We start from the raw sequence: 12,771 nt of genomic DNA, 5'->3' as shown, positions 1-12,771 counted from the left end.
CGTGCAAAGACGTCACCGGCATGGTCTGTGGCATGGCCACCGAGTCATCCAGGATGTGTAGCGAGGGTGAACGCAAGGCCATCAGAGCTCAGGAGAGGGACTCGGGGCTACTGGCTTGGGGGCCGGAACTGCTGGAACGTTCTCCAGAATTGGTCGCTGCCTCTGCCAGGCAGGAGATCTCTCAGCAAGCACAGTGCCAGCTAAGCAGTGGCCTCAGGCAGGGACTAGTCCAGCGGAGTTCTGACACCGGGCTTGCTGCAGAGCCAAGCAAGATGCAGCTTCTCAACCAGGTAGGCTTCTTAGAAAGTGGGGCCTAAGGTCTGGGGCCCCTGAGCTCAGCAGGGCGGGAACAGGTAGAATTGCTCCTGCTCCAAAGCCTTCTCAGGTCTACTTTCTTGATGCCAACCTAACCCTCCTTCAGTACCCGAGGATCCCTTAACTACCTGAGTGACCACCTGCTGAGATGACCTGGATTTCAAGGTTGTTCTTTATCGCCTGCAGGCTAGAGCTGAGGGCTTCTCTGGGTTCTCTTGCCTAGGTGGAGCCATGCTCTTGCATGGGTCATAGGCTTTGAAAGGAGTTCTTAGGGTGGGCAAGGTGGTACCCATGCTGGCCCTTATTAGACAGAATCCAGGCCCTTTCTGGGGTTTGGGAAGTCTTTTCTACCAGCCAATTCTTGAGAAGAGCCAGCCGTTCACTGCAGGAACTCATCCCCAAAGCTTTGCATTTTCCTTCCTGGAGGCAGGCACACTGCACTGCCATGCAGCTGCTTCTGCTCCTTGCCTCCGGGGTCTCCAGAAAATCACATGGCTAACCTATGTCAGGTTGTGTGGACCCTGTTTGTGACTTCACTCCCTACCGGGCGGGGCTGGCCTTGTCATTCTTTCCCTTTGTCCCTTTCAATAGTCACCCAGTTCTTCATTCAGAAATCAAGTCAGATAGAACCACGGGGTCCAATCTGAATTCCCTAGGTGTTCCGCTGCCGCCCAGCTGTGACTTTACCCAGTTGTTTCCTCTGGTCCCTATAATTGCCGACACACACTGGTTCTCTGTTAGTCCTAATAACTACTGTAGTACTATAAATATCAGATAAGCCACAGATTATCCTGAAAGTTTTAATTAGCCCAATGGCATCAAGTTTATCAGCTCTGAAGGACAATGGCACGCACAGGCCCTTGCTCAGAGTTAATGGCCATCTATAGAAGATGATCAGCTAGTAGCCAGGGATGTATAATTTCCCTGCTAACCACTGATTCAGTAAAGGCCCAAGAGAACAAAGGCCTCAGCACGTCTGTCTCCCTCCCTCAAGCCCCCAGCACGTTAGCAAATTAGCCATGTTAGGAGTCTGTAATTTTCTATAAATACAGTGTGGGAAGGATTTCACTTGCTGATATGCTTGGACTGGTGGAAGGGCTGAGCAGGCGGGGCAGGCTCAGCTTCCTGCACTGCTTCCGACCACAGTCATGAGACCTTACGAAATCCCCTCTCCAAGATAATCCTGGGCTCAGTCCCTTCTCTGCCCCACTAAGTCTGTGACTTTGGTTAGGATTCTCGACCACACCTACCTCCGTTTACTCACGTGGGGTCTCTGCATAGTGATAGAGCCCACCCGAGGTGATGTGTGAGAAGAGCATGACCCAGTGTTCAGCATCACTGGCCGATCCTATATATCGGTAGCTTTTTCCTTGACAGAGACGTTCTACAGCAGGCCAGATGTCTGGCCATCTGCAGAGGTAAGGGATGTCTTACCTCACTTCTCAGCCAAGACTCAGGTATCCTCTGACTGCAGAGACAGGCCCTGCTGGGGCTTGCCCAGGGACCTCTTCCCTGGACCAGACTGGCCGAGAGGGCAGTGACTCTGACCTTGGGAACCACCTTTCTTTTTCACTCCTTGGGGTTCTGTGTGGAGGAGAATATGTTCTCTTTGTGTTTCAAGACAGGGTTTCTCTGTGTAGCCATGGCTGTCCTGGACCTGGCTCTGTAGACCAGGCCGGCCTCAGGCTCACAGAGATCTGCCTGCCCATCCCTCCTGAGTGATGGGACTAAAGACGTGTGCCACCATTGGCTGTTCTTTCTGATGTGTGTGTGTGTGTGTGTGTGTGTTTGTGTGTGTGTGTTTTATATATAAATTTATCATATTCGTATATAGATATACGAATATGATAAATTTGAGGAAAGTTTTGAAAAGTGTTGCAATCTGTCCCCAGTATGCTATGCTGATCTCTTGCTTTTTTTTTTTTCTCTAGAATTTCTCTGTGTAGCTTTGGAACCTGTCTTGGAACTTACTCTGTAGACCAGGCTGGCCTCAAACTCATAGAAATCTGCCTGCCTCTGCCTCCCAAGTGCTTGGATTAAAAGTGTACACCACTACTGCCTGGTTTTTTGAAATTTTTTTCGAGACAAGGTTTCTCTGTGTAACAGTCCTGGTTGTCTTGGAACTCACTCTGTGGACCAGGATGGCCTCGAACTTATATAGAGATCCGTCTGCTTCTATTTCCCAAGTTCTGGGATTAAAAGCATGTGTCATTATCTTTTTTTTTAAACTTCATTTATTTTTATTCCATGTGCATTGGTGTTTTGCCTGCATGTATATTTATGTGAGGGTGTCGGGTACCCTGGAACTGGCATTAGGGAAAATTGTGAGCTGCCATGTGGGTGCTGAAAATTGAACCTGGGTCCTTTGGAAGAGAAGCCAAGTGTTCTTAACCTCTGAGTCAGTTCTCCTGCTCCATATCTTTTTTGAGATTTTATTTTTGACTGTGTGCATGCGAGTGTGTGAGTGTATGTTTGTGTGAGTGCAAGTGCTTATGGAGGCCAGAAGAGGGTGTCAGAGATGGTCTAGAACTGGCGTTGCAGGCAGTTGTGTGTGAGTTACCTGAAGTAGGTTTGGGACCTGAATGCACTCAGATCCTCTGAAGAGCAGCAGACTCTCAGCCAGTGAGCCCTCTCTCTGGCCTCTATGCCTGCCTCTGGCTTTTCTGTTCGGCCAGATGGTCGATTCCATAATATCGCTACAGCCCTAGGCCCCTTACAGAGACCCCTTGTGTCCATCATCTCCTCGGAGCTTCTTAGCAGACCCCATAGGGCCAAGCCTGGACCCTCTCCTTCATCTTGCAGATGAAGGAAAAGGGAATGTGAGGAGCCAGAGGGGTCACATGTTCGGACCCAGCCTGGATTTTGACTCCAGTTCTCGCTGGCATGAAGGTGGCCTTCCCTCGGCTCTCCTGAGAACCAGGGAGAACAAGTCAAAGAGAATGACAAGGCACGCGTTTATGTGTAGTGGCCTCCTGAGTGCACAGCCCTCCGAGGAGGCCTGCGCTCTCTTCTGGTGTTTGCTTCCATCTCTGTCAGTATCATGTTGCGACTACTTTTTCTCGGCTCCTCAGTTTTAGGCATCAAGTGTAGAGATTTCTAGTCGCTGGGGTTTATCTCTGCCCTGTTCCCTCTGCATCCTGTTCACTTGGTATGTGGCTCTCGAAAGGGGAGCAGAGCCCCCAGTCTTAGCTTCTGCCAGATGTGAACTAACACACACGTTACCAGAATCAGGAAACTGGTCTGCGAGTCTCACCCAGTTGGCACATGGTATTTCTGAATGTTGTGTTTCATTAGCAGCCTCCAAGCAGAGGTGGTTTAAATTTGAACGGGCAGGATTTGGATGCTTTATTTATATATCTGCCTCCAACACCCTGAGAGCCACGCGGTTTCTGGGGTTTGTAACAAGATGTGTTCTCTTGCCCAGGTCCTGGGTTCCCCTTTAGCCCCAGTCCAAGCCCCTCTTTGGAGCCTGGCTCCCTTACGAGGCCTCGGGGATGCACCACCCTCTGCTCTTCGTGGATCTCAGAGTGTGAGCCTGGGGAGCTCGGCAGATTCTGGGCAGCTTGGGGAACCCACGCTGGTGAGTCCTTCCTCTGCTGTGCATGTGATTTGTTTCTGTGGGACCTTTTGGGTGTCCTACTCGGGGCTGTGACTTGGCCCTGAGACATAAGCTGTGTCTTCAGAATTCACCAGCTAGTCTGAGAAGAGTCACTCTGGTGGGGGGGGGGGGGCTGGACTGGGCTGTAGGCTACCTTTCTGATCTCCCCATCCATGTGGCTGGGACAGTGGGAGTTGGGATGGGAGTAAGCCAGATTCATGGACATGGTGGGACTCGATTGAGGCCCTGTCTAGGTGGGAATTGAGGGAGCATGCCAGGGTCGTTCTGAAGGTCTTTCTGGTAAGTCCCTTGTTCCTTTTGTGTTTTGGATCCTCCACAGGGTCCCAAAACTGCTGCTTGTACAAAGGGTTTCTTGGGTTCTACCCACGAGGGCAAGCATACTCTCAGTCTCTTGGCTTTAGGGGAAGAGACCAACGAGGAGGACGACGGGGAGAGTGACAACCAGGTAATGGTGAGGTGTCGGGAGCTACCTTTTTGGGGTGACTTCTGCCACGATCCTAGCTTTGGTGGGTTCACATGTTCCAGGGTAGGGGTGTGAGGATTAGAAAAGTTAAGTAGGAGGAGCAGAGATAAGAAAGATCACAGAGACACAGGATGATAACGGGAGGGCAATTCAGTGAATATTGAATACTGAATTCTTCTGAGTTCTCCCGTGTTTAATTTCTGTACACTCTTATACCCCAGTACTAAAGGGGGTGGAGAAGAAGGCAAAAGACTGTTTTAATGTGATACAAAGGACAACTAGGACAGTTACTTGCCCCAATACTTGAGACATCAAGTCATTATTCCTTGAGAAAAGCATTCTGTTGTGTAGGCAGTGAACCCATCCTAGACCAAGTATCTCTAGGTCAAACCTCCTATTTCAAAAGAAGGAGCAGAAGTATGCTTGAATTCTCTGATGTTTGGTCAGGGAGGAGTGGATCTACCTCCATGGGTCATCTTAATGTCCAAAACACCAACTAACCACACCCTAGGTCAGGGTGTGTAGCAATAGTTGTTGTCAACTACTTTGAGCAAGCTCAGACTCTCTGACCTCCAGACAAGGTGGAATAGGCTCACATTTTTGGGCCCCACTGTGAGGTCCCCTTTCTGGCCTGGAAACCCTCTGGGTATATATACATATTATATGTATTTAAATCATGGTAAAGCTCTCTCACACACAGGTAAGATTTTTAACTTATTTATTACTTATTCTATATCTTTATATTTCTTTATTTTTAAAGATTTTGTTTGTTTGTTTGTTTGTTTATTTGATGTGCATTGATGTTTTTCCTGCATGTGTTTCTGTGTGAGGATGTCAGATCTTGGAGCTACAGACAATTGTGAACTGTCATGTGGATGCTAGGAATTGAACCTGGGTCCTATGGAAGAGCAGCCAGTACAGTACTCTTTAACTGCTGAGCCATCTCTCCAGCCCCCAACTTATTCTAACTGTACAGTAGTTCAGGGATATTAGTTTTTTTCATGGTGATATGTTACCATCACTACTGTCCACTTTCAGAACTTGTTTATAGTGTTTATAGATTCTAGCCACCAAAAAATATATCCTTTTTCTTCCAGCCCCTGGTAACCTCTAACTCTTTTTTTTTTTTTGGTGGCTCATGACTTTGCCAGTTCTCTTTGTTTTATATGATAAAATCACATAGTGTTTTCTTTGATGTCTGGCACCTTCTCACTCAGTATGCTGCAGCGAGTATGTAAACACTCATTTTGAAGCCTGTTGTATGTGTTCCATGTTCTGTCTATGCGCTCATCTGTTGGTAGATACATGGATTAGTTCTATTTGGCTAACCTCCCAGCCATTTTAAAAATAAATAAAAGTGTTTTTTTTTCCACCCATAACTTTCTTTCTCGACCAGTCTGTATGCCTCTTAGGTCTGAGCTGGAGAACACAACATGCTTGCTTGGCCTTGTGCTCACTGAATACAGGGCTGCTTAGCAAGGCCTTAGTGGAGGGCCTGCCCTGGAGTCCTCCAAAGCCCTACCAGGGTACCCCTACTCTCCGCGCATGACCTTCGTGTTGGGCTGGCCAATTTCTTTAGACTTAGCACTTTTTTCTTTTTGTCAACTTGACACAAGCTAGAGTTTTCTGAGAAGAGGGGACCCTGATTGAGAAAAATGCTTCCATAGGACTGGCCTGTAAGCACACCTGTGAACCATTTTCTTAGTAAGTGATTAGTGTGTGTCCATGCTGTGGAGGGTGCTGTCTCTGAACAGGTGGTCCTGACTGAGCTGTAGACAAATGCAGGCTAAGCAGTTAGGTGGCGGCAGCGCATGCCTTTAATCTAAGCTCTTGGGAGGCAGAAGCAGACAGCTCTCTGAGTTCGAGGCCAGCCTGAGCTACAAAGTGAGTTCCAGGCCAGCCAGAGCTATAGAGAGAACCTTGTCTTGAAAAACCATAAACAGACAAATAAATAAACAAGCAGGCTGAGCAAGAGGATCAAGCTAGTAAGTAGCACTCCTCCATGGCCTCCTCCTTAGTTCTTGCTGCTGGTCCCTTCCGAGTTCCTTTGGTAGCTGACTATGCCCTGAGAGTGGAAGCTGAAGTGAGCCCTTTCCTCCCCAGCTGGCTTTTGGTCATGAACTCTATCATAGCAACAGAAACCCTAACTAAGACACTGCTCATAGCTATTTTTTTCTTGCAGAGTGTCCGAAGCTCCGGTGGACTTCTCAAGAACCTGCACCTGGACCTCGGTGCCCTGGGAGGTGACTTTGAGTACGAGGTGAGAGCCTGAGAACACTGCTGGTAGAGCCCCGGGCCTCACCTTTCCTCCTCTGAAGCTCTGCTGTCTGTGGAGCTTATTTGGAAGAGGGTCTGTCCAAGATTTCTGGGGTTCAGGGAATCCATTCTCTCAGCTCTCAAATGACCAGGTCTTGGTGAAGTCCCTGCACTAGTGCTTTGAGCATAGTGAGACATGTGTGCTTATGGCCCTTCCCTCCTGCACGCTGCCCTGGGAAGAGATTTCTTGCCTAGACAGCAGGCAAACTTGGTGGAAGAGATGACATTTGCCCTGGGCTTTGAAGAGAAGCTAGATTTTAGACGGGGGATAGTCTAGGTAAACGAAGAGCCCAAGCAAAGATTTAAGGGTGGAAAAAAGCAGATGGGTGGGAATAGCTTCTGGAGCATGCCTGCAAGGTCCCGCGTGTCTCTGAAGTCTGACCCACGCTGCTGCCAGCGTATTTTTTTCTGGAGAGCACACAGGCAGTGTGAGTCACTGTGTATTAACACTCAGACCTTCCGTGCATATTTTGGAGCCTGGACATAGAAGTTATAGGAACGTTTCCTACTGTGTGTTCTCAGTCTAATGTCTGATTTATTAATTTTTTATTTTTTAACTTCCCACCCCTGATTTATTAATTTCTAAGCCATTTAACAGTTCTCTAAATTTTCCTAAAATATTTGTTATAAGCAATGAATCATGAAGTTTGCAAATTAGATTCATGAAGGCATTTAAATACTGACTGCAGGTCTAAGCCTCACACAGGTCTTATATAATATGTTTTTATTAGTGCCTTCCATACTTTAAAGGCAAAATCACTTTTATATGATTAGAATAACCACAAAGGTGCTCCCATCACAAATTGTAGTTGGCTTCTTTATTATCCCTCTTCTTTGTGCGTATGTGACTGTGTGTTTTGCGCGTGTATGTTTGCTGGATCATATGCTCAAGTGCTGCACATGGAGGCCAGAGGAGGACATTGGGTTTTCTGTTCTATCACCCACTGCCTAATTATCCCCTCAAGATACGGTCTCTCCCTGAGCCTGGTGCTAGGCTGACAGCCAGCATGCCCCTGCGATCCTCCTGTGGCCACACGTGATTTTTCACATGGGTGCTTACGCTTGTGTAGCAAGCCCTCTGACCCTCTGAGACATCTCCTCAGCCTCCCTTATTATTTTTTAAATTGCATTTTAACTTATTTATCTACGTGTGTGTGTGTGTGTGTGTGTGTTTGTGTGTGTGTCGTAGAGTACATGTGGAGGTTGGAGTCAGTTTTCTCCTTTCATGAGGTTCCTGGGATTGAACTCAGGTTGTCAAGCTGGGCCACAAGTGCCTTTACCCACCGAATGGTCTCACTGGTTCAATCTATTTTTGACAAATATTTCCTGCTTTCTCCCTACTCCTTGGAGGCCAAGTGGAGTCTCAGTCCACTCACTGGCTGATAGGCTCTGGACTGGAACTTGAGACCTCACTGTAGGAGCATCTCTTAAGGGGATCTAACTCTACCTTTGGGGCGGGACCCATTTCATAGTAAAGCTTTGCTCATTATCCCGGAATCTGTTCTGCCTTTCAGTTCTGCACAGTCAGCTATGTTTTGATTGTGACTTTAACACTTCCTGCCAAATGCAGCCCTTTTCCCGACTGTCCCATCTGTATCTCCAATCTGATACACGTCTGCTCTGAAGCTGCTCCTTCTGAGCGGAGCTGGTCTGCTTGGGTAAAGAATTCTGTTTGGTTCCCTGAGGGAGGACTTTGTTTTCTTCTTAGCCAGGTTAACCAGTGCTGACTGACCGTTGGACTCAAAGAGGGCCCTCAGTTTGCACCTGAGTGCAAACTGTGACTAGAAGGGGTGTCAAGAAGGCTGGCATGTTTGGAGAAGGAGAGTGATTTCCAAGGCACCAGGCACAGCGAGGGTGAAGATCCTGCATAATTTATGTCTTTGTATCCAGCACCTAGCCCACTCCCTGTAACACAGGAAGTGTTGGGTGTCTTTTATTTAGCAGCAGGGAGAACGGAGTGGAGGGTATCTAGACAGGCTGGTGGCTTTTTCACTCTCTGGGTACAGTAGGTGTGTGTTCCTTGCAGTCAGCTGGTGGATTGAGATTCCACTGTAGCTTGATCATAATTGGCTTCTTAATGGATTACAGATGTCACCAAGAAAGGTATTTCTCCTTTGATATGGTATGGACTTCTGAAGTTTTCCTTTTGCTGGTGTGAGGAACAAGAGTTTTTAAAACATTTTCATAGCTTGCTTGGCACCACGGTGGTGGTAGTGGGGAATGTCCGGAGTAGGTGGTGCTTAGACACCTCATACACCCATCTTCAGTTATCTGCCACATGGGGCGTCGGAGTCCTATGTTCTAACCTGAGGTAAGTGTTAGGATTTCTTTCTTGGGGGTGATGTTAGTGGTGGAGATCAGTGTAGGCCTCTAGGCAGGCAAAGCTGCCTCCACTTGGGCACTGACCTTTGAAATGGCTCCCCAGTCTTGCAGTTAGCTCCAGCTGCAGCTGCAGCCCTTCTGGGTTCATGCTGCCCCATGTCACCAAGCAGTCACATTGCTCTTTCTTCCATAAGAGGGCAGCAGGATGGCAGGAATGCAGCTGTCAGTGTCTCCCTCCTCTGCTTCCCTGCCTAAACCCATTGCTGGTCTACTACAGACAGAAAGGGAAGGGCTCATGGGACCCACCCCAAGAAGGCTTCTGATGGGGAGCAGGAGGCAGAGGGCGGTGAGCTGGCATGTGGTCATGTGGTGCTGATGAAAAGCCATCAAAGGAGAGGGAGGGAGCCAAGGCTTAGAAGTCACAGGATGATATCAGTGTGACTGAAAAGTGCTAACTACACCCAGGGTGCAAAGAATTGAGACCAAACTGAATGGGCACCCGACCTGGAAAATAGCCCTGGCCGATGGTTGGCTTAGCAGGAGTCTCCCCAGATCAGTATGAATGCATGGGCATGTTGCTGAGGCAGCCTCCCCATCCCCCATCCTGGGTGGATCATGGGAGCCCAAGTGCCTCTGTGCTCTGGGCAGGTGAGGGGGTGGGACTGCAACCTGGGGAGCCTCATGACTTTTGAAAAGTGTTAAATATTCGAGAACTGGATCTGACAGTCACTCCTCTTCACCCCCTCCTTGTGCAGATGGCAAAATCTTGAAATATGCCTTGAAATGCAGAAGGACTTGAGACTGTGGCAGGAGGAGGTTGGGGAGTTTGAGCATGGAGAAGCCTAGAGTAGAGCTGTGCACCCAGAGTCTGGAGCAGCACACTGTACAGAGATGTCTGGGGAGTACATTCTGACTGGGACCTAGGCCTGGAGATAGCCTGGGGACACTGGCTGGGTGAACAGGGACAATGTGGAGTCAGATGAGACTCTTAGATTTCCTGCATCCTTTGTAGATGACAGCCAGCCAGTGTTTAATTTCCCCTGCTTTCTCTACCCATTTCTGGTTGTCCTATGGATGTCATCAATAGGGTGCAGACAAAGGCCATTTATTTTATTTTATTTTATTTTTAAGGCCATTTATTTATTTTAAGGGTTACCTTATTTTATCAATTTTATGTTTAGGTAGGCAGATTGAGATCATCCAGTCACATGGGAGTGGGAGGGAGCTGAAGGTGGAAGCTGGGGCCGTACACTTTAGGCACACTCTCTGTCAGTGAGCCATGCCCCTGCTGAAATTCATCTTCAAGGGTTTAAGCCTGAGAGTTGCCTAGATGAAGCTCAGTGTTCTTGTAGTCGGATTGTGTTCTCTCCAGTATAACTATGGGAATCTTGGGGCTCGAGAGATGGCTCAGTGGTTAAGAGCACTTGCTGTACTTCCCAAGGACCACAGGGCTGGTTCCTGTCACCCTTATCAGGTGGCTCACAACTATTTGTAATTCCAGTGGGTTTTATGCCCTCTTCTGGCGAGTAAACCATATACATATGTCATACACACAGAGACACACAGATAGACAGATACACACATGAATAAAGCAAAATTTTTAAAAATAAATAAATAAGCCAGGCGGTGGTGGCGCACGCCTTTAATCCCAGCACTCGGGAGGCAGAGGCAGGCAGATCTCTGAGTTTGAGGCCAGCCTGGTCTACAAGAACTAGTTCCAGGACAGGCTCTAGAAACTACAGGGAAACCCTGTCTCGAAAAACCAAAAATAAATAAATAAATAAAAATAAAAATAAATAAATAAAAACCAAGACCTACAGCTATTTTTTTTTTAAAGGAAAGAAAAAAGAATCTACCTATATTTGGTATCCTCTCTCCCCCACCCCCCCAGTATTGGGCACAGAGCCCAGTCTCAGGTATGCTAAGCACTTGGTACACTACTAAACTGCATCCCCAGTCACTGATATACTTTGAGTCTAAGGATTTTTAATTCAATAATGCTAATACAAATAAATATTTTTTTTGAGGCAGTGTCCCACAATGTTGCCTTGACTGGCCTGGAGCTTGTTATAGACCAGACTGACCTTGAATTCACAGAGATCTGCCTGCTTCTCTGCCTCTTGAAAGCTGGGCTTAAAGGCATTTACCACCATACCTGGCCACTCTCTGAGTTTTATGGCTTACTTGTATTTTCATCATTTTGAATAGTTAAGAGTTAATATTTTATTTCATAAACACTGTAACGAAATAGTCTAATTCACACATAACTTTGGCAAATAAGTATTACATCTCCATCTCCATTTAGGAGAGGAAGAAGGGAAGCCTCAACTCGTACCACTCTCCCACACATGTGTTCTTTTTTCTTTTCTAAAACAGGGTTTCTCTGTAGCCCTGACTGTCCCGGAACTTGCTCTGTAGACCAATCTGTCCTCGAACTCTCAGAGAACTGCCTGCCTCTGCCTCCTAAGTGATGAGATTTCCACCACTGCACAGTAACACGTATATTCTTTTTTTTTAAATGTTTATTTATTTATTATGTATACAATACTCTATCTTGTGTGTATGTCTGCAGGCCAGAAGAGGGAACCAGACCCCATTACAGATGGTTGTGAGCCACCATGTGGTTACTGGGAATCGAACTCAGGACCTTTGGAAGAGCAGGCAATGCTCTTAACCTCTGAGCCATTTCTCCAGCCCACGTATATTCTTAAAAAAACAAAAACAAGACAACCATAGTTGAGACATTTTTGAACATCCTTATATTGCCAGAAACTGGGTTCTGAGCACAATAGGGATCTAGTAAGGAATATTAACAAAGAAAACCCATAGCTATTATAGGTACTTGGCAGAGTGTCGAGGGACCAAAGACCAAGGAAGGCTTCCTGGGAGAAGCGATGCTGTGAGGACCTGTAGTTTGTCAGGAGGCCTGGGAGTGTTTGTGTCGAGAGTATGTGGCTTAGTGATAGAGTAGAGGCTTAACATGTGCCAAGTCTCACGATATCTTTAAAAACTGAAGAGAATGCTAAGTAGAGCAATAGCACAGTACTCAAGCACAGGCACGAGGGGATGTACGACATGGTGGGGCTGAACTGTGAGAAGCAGCAAGGGCTGTCTGGTGTCTGACACTTCCTCTGTCTCCTAATCCAAAGCTTTTGCTAGATAACCCAATTAGGACTAGGTTTCAGCCTCTGATTGAAGGACAAGGACAGGAGAGCCTTCCTTAATTCCAGGATGAACCTGACTAGCATGGACTGAATGACTCTTGTGGTAAACAGGCACCCCTGTTGGCAGAGACTGTTTGTTTCCTGGCCACCCAGACCCGAAATAATCACACACAGAAACTATATTAATTGTAACACTGCTTAGCCAATGATTTTATTGTATTTCTAGCTAGCTCTTACATCTTGAATCTGTGTATGGCCACATGGCAGTGGCTTACCAGGTAAAGTTTTGGCATCTGTCTCCTTCTGCAGCTACATGGCGTTTCTTTGACTCCACCTATTTTCTCCTTCTCTATTAGCTTGGAATTTCTGCTTTGCCCTATTCTGCTAAGCCACTGGCTGAAACAGTTTTATCCATTAACCAATAAAATCAACACATATGCAAAAGAACTCCCCCCCCCCACACCCCTTCCTGTAAAACTCAACTCTCCTCGGAGCAGCAGAGCCTGGTAGACAAGTTGTGGAGCTCCTGCTGAGTGTTGGCCGTGTGGCCCCAGCTTGGTGAAGAGAAGGGG

The 12,771-nt window shown here is 47.3% G+C and overlaps 1 protein-coding gene across 5 annotated transcripts in view; it reads left to right on the top strand.

The window, feature by feature from the left end:
• The window catches only part of Cep164 (centrosomal protein 164), a 63,072-nt gene that overhangs the window by 19,353 nt on the left and 30,948 nt on the right, over positions 1–12,771 (top strand). For 4 of the 5 annotated variants that reach the window (XR_005284746.1, XR_005284745.1, XM_038323907.1 and 1 more), the window contains exons 5-7: positions 3,740–3,895; positions 4,254–4,379; positions 6,580–6,657. Coding sequence is in view for 3 of the 5 variants with exons in the window: in XM_038323907.1 (XP_038179835.1) it covers positions 3,740–3,895; positions 4,254–4,379; positions 6,580–6,657 (360 nt within the window). In the remaining 2 variants the exon portion in view is untranslated. The remainder of the gene's footprint in view (positions 1–3,739; positions 3,896–4,253; positions 4,380–6,579; positions 6,658–12,771) is intronic. The other variant, XM_038323906.1, reaches the window with a different exon arrangement.

The sequence above is a fragment of the Arvicola amphibius genome, chromosome 3 (assembly GCF_903992535.2).
Source record: "Arvicola amphibius chromosome 3, mArvAmp1.2, whole genome shotgun sequence".
Taxonomy (NCBI): Eukaryota; Metazoa; Chordata; class Mammalia; order Rodentia; family Cricetidae; genus Arvicola; species Arvicola amphibius.
The sequence above is the reverse complement of the archived record's forward strand: the minus strand, read 5'-3'. Positions and strand labels throughout refer to the sequence as shown.